We start from the raw sequence: 11,764 nt of genomic DNA, 5'->3' as shown, positions 1-11,764 counted from the left end.
TTTTTTTTTTTTTTTAAGCGATTGAAAGCAATCAAAACATGACGCCATTGAAATGCAAAGCACGGCTGGCCTCCGAAGCATCATCACTCGAGGGAAACAAACCAAAACAACCTTAAAAGATATACAATTGGGTGGGTTTGATTTTCAGCACTGGACAGCTCCGCTGCGCGTCCCCACCCACGCCGCGTGACAAACATCCACTGGCTCACAAACAATTAAAGAGGAAACATCAAGAAAGATGAAGCTGTTTTCCCTCCAGGGCTTCCATGCATGCAGCGCGTTTAGCAGATTTATTGCCGCAGATTCTATTATTTCCCCCCTGGCTACTGTTTTGATGGGGCGTCGAATTGATGTATGATTGGCCGAGAAGTTTTTATTTAACCAAGGTGACATTCTGTGTGTGCACCTGCGCAATATAATGACATCCATTATAAGAGATGAAGTAGTAATTCTGCCCTCGCAAAGATAATGGCACTCGGAATGACACTAATTTAACAATGTGTTTATTCTGGTTATGAATTGCTGTGGCGTAGAACGAATGGCATTGAATCATAATGAGATTATCTTTCAATTTTGAATGCATCTCTAAACCTGTGTGGATTTATTTTATTTTTTTTTTCAAAAACATGCTTGTGCTTTCACAAAATAAATTACATTTTCTGCTACTAAACATAAGCGAGACCCAGCCGTCAAGCCGTGCTGATTCTGTATAAACAGTATATGTGAGTCTTTTGTAATAATTTATTTATAATCTGTGGCTACAAAGCGAAGCGTGGAGAGACTCTGTCGCCAAAAGACACGGTGAAATGGGGTGATCAGCCTCTCAAAATATCCACAAATATCCCCCTTATTCTCACTCATTTCCTCTCTTTGCGGCAATCTGTTTCTTCCTTGACAATCTCACCATGATTTTACGGTTCAATTAAAACTAGTTCAATTAAAGCACACCAGATTCATCAGCAAGCTCTGCAGGAACCTGATAACGATCCTCATTATATGATACAGCTGTGTTTGAGGAGAGAAACCTCTAAAACATGCAGGACTGCGGCCCTCGAGGACTGGAGTTTGAGACCTGTGATCTAGACAATATACTGTGCATATTAAAACTCATTCAAACCCCAAAACATCTAAATATGTTTAATACTTTGTCCTTCACTCACGAAAACGTATTTATACGTTTTTTTTTGTTTTTTTTTATGAAGGCTTTGATACAGCTCCTGACATGAAGAGGTCACCTAAAGCAATGATAGTTATTCCAAAAACCAGCCAGCAGGTGGCAGCAGAGAAAAGAGATGAACCAGGGCCATGAGTCATGACTAGGGTCATGCAAGGGTAATGTTTGGGTCATGACCATGTGGTCAAGTGTCTGTTTTGAACTGATGTAACAGCATCTGGTTTCAAGTGGTAAAACACTTTGTAATGTCAGGAGCTATGTGATGTCAAGAATCTTTAATCTCTTTATCTGGTCAACAGCCAACCAGATAATTCCATGACAACCCTGTTACCCGCCTGTCTAGCCACAATCAGATCGATTCACTGTCTATATAAGCTGTCTGAGAAATGTGTGTTTTGTCGGATTATTACCTCTGTTCCTCTGTGCGTCTCCACAGCCCAACAGGGGCTTGGCGTCTCGTGATTCGTGATGCATTCTCGTTGTTTCTCGTCTAGTCAAGTTTGTTCTACGGCTCTCAATGTTATGCGAATAAAGTTAAATCTTATTTGTGTATGCACTTTTGGGATCCAACCTCACCATGTTGCAACAAGCTCTTTTTGCCAGTTTTCAACAGGTTTGTGAATAATGATGAAACTTATATTCTAATGCTAATTGCTGCAAAACGGAAACAGATACAAATATACTTTTTTTTTTCCTGATGGAAGCAGAGACTCTAATTTTTATTTTGGTAGGTTCCATGTTTTTAAAGCAATGGAACACAATATTCTGTGAGCCTTGCAAAATTAGTCAAAATCCAGTAAAACAGCCGGGAGCGATGGGGCTTGTTTCAGTGAAAATGGCTGTGAGTGAATGAGCTAATTACCTCTTCTTTTCTTTTTTAAATTCTTATCATTTTTTAGAGACAAAAATGACAGAAAGCAGGACCAAGTGGACTCCATAGTCGTGGGTGCTCACCCGCTTGCCAGCTGTAAGCCAACCATGGAGAAGTCCTTGGCGGAGTTCCACAAGGCCGGCTCGCAGTCGACGTCGTCGCTCCAGCCCGAGCCGGTGGACATCGTCCGCAGCAAGTCATGTTTCCGGCGGGTCCGCCTCAACGTGGGCGGCCTCCCGCACGAGGTCCTATGGCGAACGCTGGACCGGCTCCCGCGGACGCGTCTGGGCAAGCTGCAAGACTGCAGCAGCCACGAGTCCCTGATGGAGGTGTGCGACGACTACAACCTGGACGAGAACGAGTACTTCTTCGACCGCCACCCGGGCGCCTTCACGTCCATCCTCAACTTCTACCGCACGGGGAAGCTGCACATGATGGAGGAGATGTGCGCGCTGTCCTTCAGCCAGGAACTGGACTACTGGGGCATCGATGAGATCTACCTGGAATCCTGCTGCCAGGCCAGGTACCATCAGAAGAAGGAGCAGATGAACGAGGAGCTCAAAAGGGAGGCGGATAACTTAAAGGACAGAGAGGGGGAGGAATTTGACAACACGTGCTGTGCGGAGAAACGCAAGAAACTGTGGGACCTCTTGGAGAAGCCCAGCTCGTCTGTTGCTGCAAAGGTAACCATAAACACTGTTTAAAAAAAAAAAAAAAAAAGTAATAGTTGAAAATAACTATTTTTTCACTCAGAAATTCTGAGCAAATTTTACAAGGAGAGTTTTGAGTATATTTTCTCAGTTTATTTATTTAAAAAAAAAAAATAAATACTCAAAGGTTGAGGAACGAACCCACGCTCTACCACCTGAGCCATGCCGATCCTGTTGCGTGTCAGTATATTGTTGGTGTCAGCCGTCAGGAGGAATCCTTGTATCTCCGAGAGACCTTCACCTCATTTTAGACACTCCAGCAATGCAGTATAGTGACAAACAGCAAAAGTGGCATGGCTCAGGTGGTAGAGCTGAAGGTCATGAGTTCATTCCATAATGCTTAAGTAACTTATTTTTTTTTTAATATACCAGTAAAATATACTCAAAACTCTCCATGTAAAATGTAATTAGAATTTCTGAGTGAAAAAAACTTTAATAGGTTTTTTACAAGTAACTATTACTCTTTTTTTTTTTACAGTGTACAAATACTGGAATGTATTGTATTGTATGTGATATAGCATTAAGTATAATATTATTTATTACAAGTCAATACTTACTGCTTACTGAAGGTGGCGCTTGTGTAATGTGTTCATGAAAAATGAAACTCAAAATCACGAAAGAAACAAAAACAGCCGACTTTAATTCGTAGTACCCCTTGCAATTTTGATGATAAATGTTTGTTTTTTTCCAGAATATATTTTTACTAACTAAATTTCACTCAAATAAAACACTTATACACGCCGACTAATCCTATTCCACTTGCCCAGAAGGTAATGCTGCGTACGTTGTGTGTCCTTTGGCCTCCAAAGGGGGGCAGTGTTGTGCATGCAGGCAGATAACGCATGTAAATTTGATGAAAACAGACAAAGAAGATCTTTATGTGAATTGGCAAAGCTGGAGTAACATAACTTGCTTTTCACATCGTAGTAAGAAAATGTGTTTGTGAATATTGTTATACAATCTTTCTATATATGTTGAGCGCCGTTTGAGTTTGAATATTCATTATTTTAAGGATCACAGAATTGTTAAGCCCGTCTTTAGCATTACGCGTTAGCATTAAGCTCGGGCATGTTTACAAGAAGAATAATCTTTAGTTTTTAAAGTAATCTTCAACTGGTAGTGTCAATAAAAAGCACAGGTTTACACTTTTGTTCAACATTCTTTCATTTTAATGGTGGCTTGTGCATGCTGTTATTTCAGAGAGTGTAGTGTAAAAATTAAAGGCGTCAGTGCAGACCGGCACTTCCTAACACATTTTCAGAAATAGGATTTCACACTTGATGGGTGCTAGGGTATCCATATATGCGCAATTAAAATGTCTATTTTCCATTAAATGTTCCCGTACATTTTTAGCTACAAAAAATGAAAACAGACTTCTATTACATGTATACTTTTACTATCATTGGTTAGGACATTTGCGATAACATCTTACGGGCTTCTCTGTGACTCTCATAAATAGTGTCACTGACTGTCATCTGTGCCTCTCTATCAGTATTTTATGACTAACGCGGGCATAGTGTTCCGAGTTTTTGTGACTATTTGTAAGTGACGAGATGTTTGTGTTATCATCAACCAGCTGTAGATGATGTAAACAGACTTGTCGTGTCTCTTTAGTTTGTTTTATAAGGGAAAATGGTAAAAATTGGTTAAAACAAAATCACATTGATTTTAGTGAGAATATGGATGTGAATTTAAGAGAGGAAGTAGGTCACATGAACCTTTGCAGACGGCCATCTTTTCTGGTTCCCGTTCCAGTTAATGATTATAGTGCGAGATTGGTGTTTTCTCGCCTAAGGTCGTTGCACTTCAACAGTGCAGGTGTTGCATTGCCGTTAAAATACAAGCGAGCGTGTGCCGAACAAGTGGCTGCTGTTCAATTGCGGCTTCGTGTTAGGACTGTTACCATGGGAACAAACCCTTAGCAAGTGTACATTGAGCCTTGATGGAACAATGACGTGAGTTAAATACAGTCGGTTACCAGTATCAAACGCATTTTCGAAACAACAAATGTACTCAAATTACCCTTAATTCTACAACATTGCCAGCAAATCGCAATGTCACATCAGGAGTGAGCTATTTTTAGACCAGGCCTGCAGGCTACTCATGGGGGGGCACCATGTTGGTGACCTCTCTTCTAGAAAGAGAAGAACTATATTGAACTGTCACATTCCAATGGGTTTAATTGGTGAATATGACTATTTGCCACCATGCACAATAATAAACATATTGTTGAATTCATTCTTTTCTAATGGGGTCAATCAAATCAGAGTATTTTTATCCTGTGAGTCAAAATAGACTGTGTAGGTGTACACAAGTCAGAAATAGTCGACTTTTGTTGTCCGCTTTAGAAGAACGCCGTTTGATCAGTTGTTTTGGCTTCAGGCTGCATTTATGAAGAAGCCAGGTAATTACTTTATTGTCCAGTATGTGCCAAAATTGCTTTAGCTGCTTGAGTAAACTTACATTTTGGTCAATGTCTCCAAGCGTTACTCGAAGTCGAGAGTCTCACTTGACTGCACGTAATTACCTCATTAGCGCCATGTGCTAAATGACGTTCGTCTTTCTGGAAGCTCAGTTGTAACTAAACATTTGAGTCATTAACGCCACAAGGTGCTTTTTGAGACTTTTTAATACCAAACTAAAAGTTGAGATTTTCCATGTTTATGTTTTCAAATCAAGAGCAAAATATGTGAACTGGCTTGAGTAGGTACTATATGTTTAGCATGACAACATCCAAATACTACTGACCTTGGCGTTATCTTCTACACATGCACATGTCAAGGGCTGCGCAATTAATCAAAATTCAATTCCAATTTCAATTATTCCACATCACAATTACAAAATCAGCACAATCATAAAAAAGATTAGTAATACTAATTTTGAGTTGTTTAAATTTATACATTTGCAACTTTTTTAAATAAAAAAAAAACTGATTTAATATATTTTTTCATCCAAAAGGAATTCACATAGTGTTTCAATTTTTTTTATTTCTTAATTAACAAAAAAAATACAAATATTAAATAATTGAAAAATTTCTTGTTTTGTACAAAAAAATAAATGATTTTCCTAATTATGACTTCAATTATTACCAAAATAATCGTTATTAACTCATTTGCTCCCAAAATCGTAAAAATCCGTTCTATTTTAAATGTTTTAAGTGTCCCAAAGACGTATTTATACATTTTTTTATGTTATAGCATAAAGAAGGCTTTGATGCAGCCTCTGAACTGAAAATAATGCACAAAGCAATGGTAGTTATTACAAAAACGGCCAGCAGGTGGTAGTAAAGTATAAGAAATCAACCAGGGCAAGCTGGGAAACAAGCTGTTTCCCCAACTGTTTGAAACAGATTCGTTTCAAAATGCTGAAACTTATATTCTAATGCTAACAAAATGGAAACAGATAGAAATATACTTTTTTTCTGATGGAAGAAGAGACTCGAATCTTTCTTTTGGTAAGTTCCATGCTTTTATAGTAATACAACAGAATATTCGGTGGACCTTACAAAATCAGTCAAAATCCAGAAAACAGTCGGGAGTGAATGAGTTAATATTTTTCGGCATAATCGAGCAGCCCTAGCTGTGACTTTTGAGTAAAACTTATATCGACATATCAGAATAACCGTGGCCTTGGTTAGCACTCCTGAATTTGACATACCAAAGGTTAAAAATGCTGACTTGCTTTATCTTATTGCAGAAGACGCGACGACTGGCTCCAGAAATCGTCAGCACTTTTCGAAAACTGCGTCAAAATAAACTCTTTGAATCCATCAGCAAACAGCTTTCTTCTTCTTCATGTGAATGAAAGCCGTGTTAAAAAAAAAATCAATGTTTATTATGTTACAGCCAAGAAAGCTCCAAAAAGGAGACGAGCGCCTGGGAGTCGAAACTCCGCGACGGCTCGCTTCCATTACGGCCTCCCGATGGCGGACAATGTCCCACGCGCGCGCGGCGTATTGTTCTCTTTGAATCCGCTGCGCCGATCAATAAAGCCACCCGGCGATAAGTAGACGCATTAAGGCTCGCATCGGTTGAGGTAAAGAAGTACGACGCCGAATCAATTTCTAATTAGCTAACACTCCATCGACGACGACGACGTCGGGAACACTCGCAGAGTTTAACGAGAATTTCAAAGATAAAGCTCTGATTTGATTGATCGAGCGGTAATGGTTTAACAACTTGTTTTGTTATTGTGGTGTAGAAATGAGCTGCTGTCATACTGCCACTCACGTACTCACCAGACTTCATTTGAAAGGCTTTTCCAGGCCTTTGCTGCAGCCTCTTTCAGTTCTTGTTTGTTTTTGGAAGTTCCCCCCTTTAGTCTTTTTTTTTTTTTTTATTCTTCTTTTCTATCTATATGATCCGATACTAAATGACTCACAGGCCCATTAGATACTGTCTTTCAATTAAGGTTTATTCAAATTCCTCCTTCCTGTTCAGTTTCAGCCATGAGTCCTTGACACTTCTTCACGTGGCCTGTTATGATAGATGCATTTATCATATTTCATGTTGATTGTTTATCCCTCCTGTTGTGTGTGTGTGTTTTTTTTTAAAGGGATAGTTTACTCATTGAGCCATTTTCAGCAGTAAAAATTTAATATTTTGTCTACAATTAATGTGGTAACTTCATTATTTTTCATGTACAATTAGTACCTTTAAAAAGTAATTTTTCTACTTGCTGTCGACTGATGATGACATCACCTGTGCTGAGGAAGTAGGTAACGACCAGTCATGGCTCAGTTTACTGATCAAACCCGGAAAACAGGTGAGCCATGATTGGCCGTTACCTACTTCCTCAGCACAGGTGATGTCATCATCAGTCGACAGCAACAGGAAAAAATAGTTTTTAAAGGTATTAATTGTACATGAAAAATAATTAAGTTATCAAATTCATTCTGGACCAAATATTAATTTTTTAACTGCTGAAAATTGTTCAATGAGTCAAGTATCCCTTTAAACAACTGATTATATAAACCAGTCTAATGTTTTATCATTAAAAAAAAACACACACAATGTAATGCAATGTTTTGAATACAGTATTAAAACAAACAAACAACAAAAAAAAAACGAACACCAGCAGACAGTGATTTGAAGAATTTCATATATACAAAAGTAGTGCTTTGCCGTAATCATGGGGCATTTATAGGTAATTATATACCTTTTTGGGAATCAGTTTTTCATGGATTTTTGGTATTCATAGCTTGATTCCTATCAGCGTTTTTTGATGTATCTCCTTTTTTGGGGAATCTTATTAGATTGTGCAAGTTTACCTAATCAAGTGGGTGTCTATGACAACTAAACGAAAAATAACACCATTAATTCAGATCAATATATGAAAACCACACACGTGGTCTCATCTGGCATCAACTACAAGTCCCAGCGACATCACCAAGGGTCAGCGATGGTAACATGGGGAATTGGCCACAGATACAAACTCTAAACAAAAGGTTGCCTAGCAACAAACGGGAACACAACTGTCTAATATCTTGACGAAGCAAGACGTGCAGCGCAACTAAGAGAGGAAATCTTTTCAAGAAGTGGGGGAAAGCTTTGTTCCTTCTTTTTTTTTTTTTTTTTTCCTATCTCCGCTTCCTCTTGTATACCTCGGACTAAATGTCAGGGAAATGTCACATTCATTATTCTCCGGGAGGCCCAATCTGAGGCTCTCCTCTCTCTGTTTACATTCTTTGGGAGGCACGCTGTCGTCTGCCTGCTGCTCAAATCACATCCGTGCCAACCGTCAGATAGAATTTTAGTCGGAGCATGTTGAGAAGAGCCAAGACGAAAAGCTTTCTTTTCACCACCTGCCTGGAAGACATCACACCTTTGGGTGGTTGTCTCTTATATTATGTTGTGTCGTCATCAAACCTAAAAGCTGGTTACACATATAATCATTTTCAACATCTAAAGAGAAGTACCTTTTACGCAGACTCTTTCAGTTCTTGTCATTTTACTTCCTTTTTTATTTTTTATTTTTTTAACCAACTTATAGTAGGTTACCACCAGGAATGATATTTTATTCCTGTTGTATTGTACAGTACACACTGGATATAAAAAGTCTACACACCCCTGGTCAAATGCCACGTTTTTTGCGATATACAGAAAGTAAGGGTGTTAGGAGATTCCCATTTTTAATGATAATTAATTGCATGATTTCAATAGTTAACTCACGATTGCTTGCAAATTTTATATCTGTTCTAAATGTACAATAAAATGCACAATAATTTTTTCCCTGTTTCCCTACTCTTTTGTTTTGTTTGTTTATTGAACATGTAAACAAACAAACAAGTAGCAGATAAAAAATTAAAATAAAGAAGAAACTTATGCAATAATTCGTGATAATTTACATGTTCAAAGGGAATAGGAAGAAGTTAAAAACTTATGTAGTCCTACCCCTTATTCTTTGTATTCTTTGACGTCTTTCATTCTTAATACATTTCAATAAAAGAAAAATGTGTAATACAACTGCACTTTGTCATATACGTACATTTGCCAATAGCGTATGCACATGAAATTCATAGGCATACACAATAATAATACATCCTCATACTCACATAGGCAATTTCATTACACTCATACTGGTACATTGAACATTTTTTACATTTTCTTGTTAGCATAAAAGTGGGGAAAAAAATAACTACTGGTAATAGAAATATGGTTGCATCTTTTAGTCATTGATACAGTCATTCCATAATAATTCATAAAATTGAATTAAAATTAAAACAATGTCCGTGTGCATTGATTTGTGTTGAGGTCATTTTTCTCCCACTAGATGGCATAATTGCATTTGGACGAAGTTGGTGACAGCTCAATGCATTTTACTTTTCATATTATGAGCTGTCTCACCTAGAAACAACATTCAGCACATTTTTAAAATTGTAAAATACAACTTGACCTCAATCTCCACAAATATTTATTACATTTTGAAGTGGACATATCTGCTGTGTTGCGACTGGAATTCCCCCAGTACAAGCTTTCTAAGTAATCGTGCGTCAAAAAAATAGTGGCATTAAAGGAACTTTAAATTAAGTCCAAATTAACTCACTAATTTTGACACCTCTTAAAAAAAAAAAAACAGATCAAAGTAAAGAATTTCAAAACACCTGACATTTATTCAGGACTAATCACTTTAAATGGTGGCAGGCGTGAACTGTTTGCACGTTTAACATGAGTGAGAATATGATTGGATTATTATAAGAGGGTGTGCACACTTGTGCAACCATATTATTCTTTTTATTTCATTTTATGTGTTTGTGTCTGTCAACATGTCCCAATTGACATCGGTAACAAAGACGTAGAGAAAAGTAAAAGAAACGAGATGCCTGAAAAGGGAGTGGGCAGAAGAAAACTTCTTCATTGAAGTTATATTGATTATAGATCAAATTTATGGTGGAACCCATTTTGATATAATTCATCTCTGTCTCATTTTTAATATCCGCTGTACGATGCTGTCAAAGTCGCTATTCAAAGATAATAGCACGCAAATGATTCCCTCCGTCGTCGGCGGAGAGGTGCGATGGCCAACAACGCGGCCGTCAGCTCGCATTGTGCATCAGATGGGAGGCGACAAATTCCAATTACGCCGCGCTCAAGTCACACTTAAGATGACACAGAAATGTGGCGCGGCTATATTCCCGCTCATAAATCAGTCTGCCGCGCAATCCGAGACGCGGGGCCAGCCGGGCGGGATCCATCAGGGCGCCTGACAGCTGGGAAGGCGCGGCCAGTCGGATGGATGATGATGTATATAAGAGGCCGTATGAACACAAAATGGTGTCCTGATTCAAGGGCTTGGATCATCAATTGGGGGAAGTACTTCTGGACTGATAAAAACCGGAGCCAAAAGTGTCCGTCTGATGAATGTTTGCGAAACATTTTCTTTCAATTTGAGAGGGAATCCTCATCTGCTCGTGTGTGGGGGAAGCTGAGATGGCTTCACTTCAATATTGGGACTTTTTAAACATGTTGTAGTCGTCAGTGATATTCTTTAGCATTAAAATTGCATTACAATCACACAAAAGACAAGTTTAGACATTTATTTTAGAATGTACAAGGTCATTTTAAAGTGACAAAAGTAGAAAGTGGTTTTGTTTCAAAATGAAGATCACGTTTGGGGATGTGTCCGAAAAGAGGGGCTAGCTAGCTAGCTAGCTAGATAGATAAGATAGACAGATAAGATAGCTAAGATAAGATAGATAGATAGCTAAGATAGATAGCTAGACAGCTAAGATAGATAGCTAGACAGCTAAGCAAGCTAGCTAGACAGCTAAATAGCTAAGCTAGCTAGCCAGACAGACAGCTAAGCTAGCTAGGTATCCAGACAGACAGCTAAGCTAAGCTAGCTAGCCAGACAGCTAAGCTAGACAGACAGACAGACAGACAGACAGACAGACAGACAGACAGACAGACAGATAGATAGATAGATAGATAGATAGATAGATAGATAGATAGATCATATATTGTTGCTTTAAAATGTGATTTAAAATTTAGGCTCTTTGATTTATAGACTGTGCCACCCATACTGCACCTGCGCCAAATTAGATTTATTTACATGCCGACTATGAAGTGAAGCCTGATTTAGACTCATACATATTTCATCAAAAGAGGATGAGAACATTGTTGATCTCCAAACAATGATGTCGTCCTACATTTCGGGGGCACACCTTGTGAATAATTCAAGCATCCTTGCCAAAATGATTTCATTGTGACCATCTTACAAGTGAGAAAGTATGTAAAGTACGTCACAGTTGTAGAGATAGGAAGTATCTTTTCTTTTTATTTTTTAATACAAACATCTATTCATCTGATTTTTCAAATAAAAAAAATGCTTGAGTATATAAACAATTTGACAGGCAACGGCCCAGTTACTGAGCTATGGCTTTAACTTTTGACTGCTTTCATTGTGACACCAACACATGCTCACCGTAACTCAAAGAATGACCACATTGTAAGTAGTTAAATTGTTCACTACTTTTTTCCTTTGAGCAATAATTATTATTTTCCAGTGTAT

General features: G+C 38.2%; 1 protein-coding gene across 1 annotated transcript in view; it reads left to right on the top strand.

The window, feature by feature from the left end:
• kcnb1 (potassium voltage-gated channel, Shab-related subfamily, member 1) overlaps positions 1–11,764 on the top strand; it is a 35,973-nt gene that overhangs the window by 673 nt on the left and 23,536 nt on the right. The window contains exon 2 of the mRNA XM_077530774.1: positions 2,074–2,728. Coding sequence (XP_077386900.1) covers positions 2,153–2,728 — 576 coding nt within the window. The 5' untranslated portion in view covers positions 2,074–2,152. The remainder of the gene's footprint in view (positions 1–2,073; positions 2,729–11,764) is intronic.

The sequence above is a fragment of the Festucalex cinctus genome, chromosome 8 (genome assembly GCF_051991245.1).
Source record: "Festucalex cinctus isolate MCC-2025b chromosome 8, RoL_Fcin_1.0, whole genome shotgun sequence".
In the NCBI taxonomy this organism is placed as follows: domain Eukaryota; kingdom Metazoa; phylum Chordata; class Actinopteri; order Syngnathiformes; family Syngnathidae; genus Festucalex; species Festucalex cinctus.
Note: the sequence above shows the minus strand (reverse complement) of the source record. Positions and strands in the feature narration are given on the sequence as shown.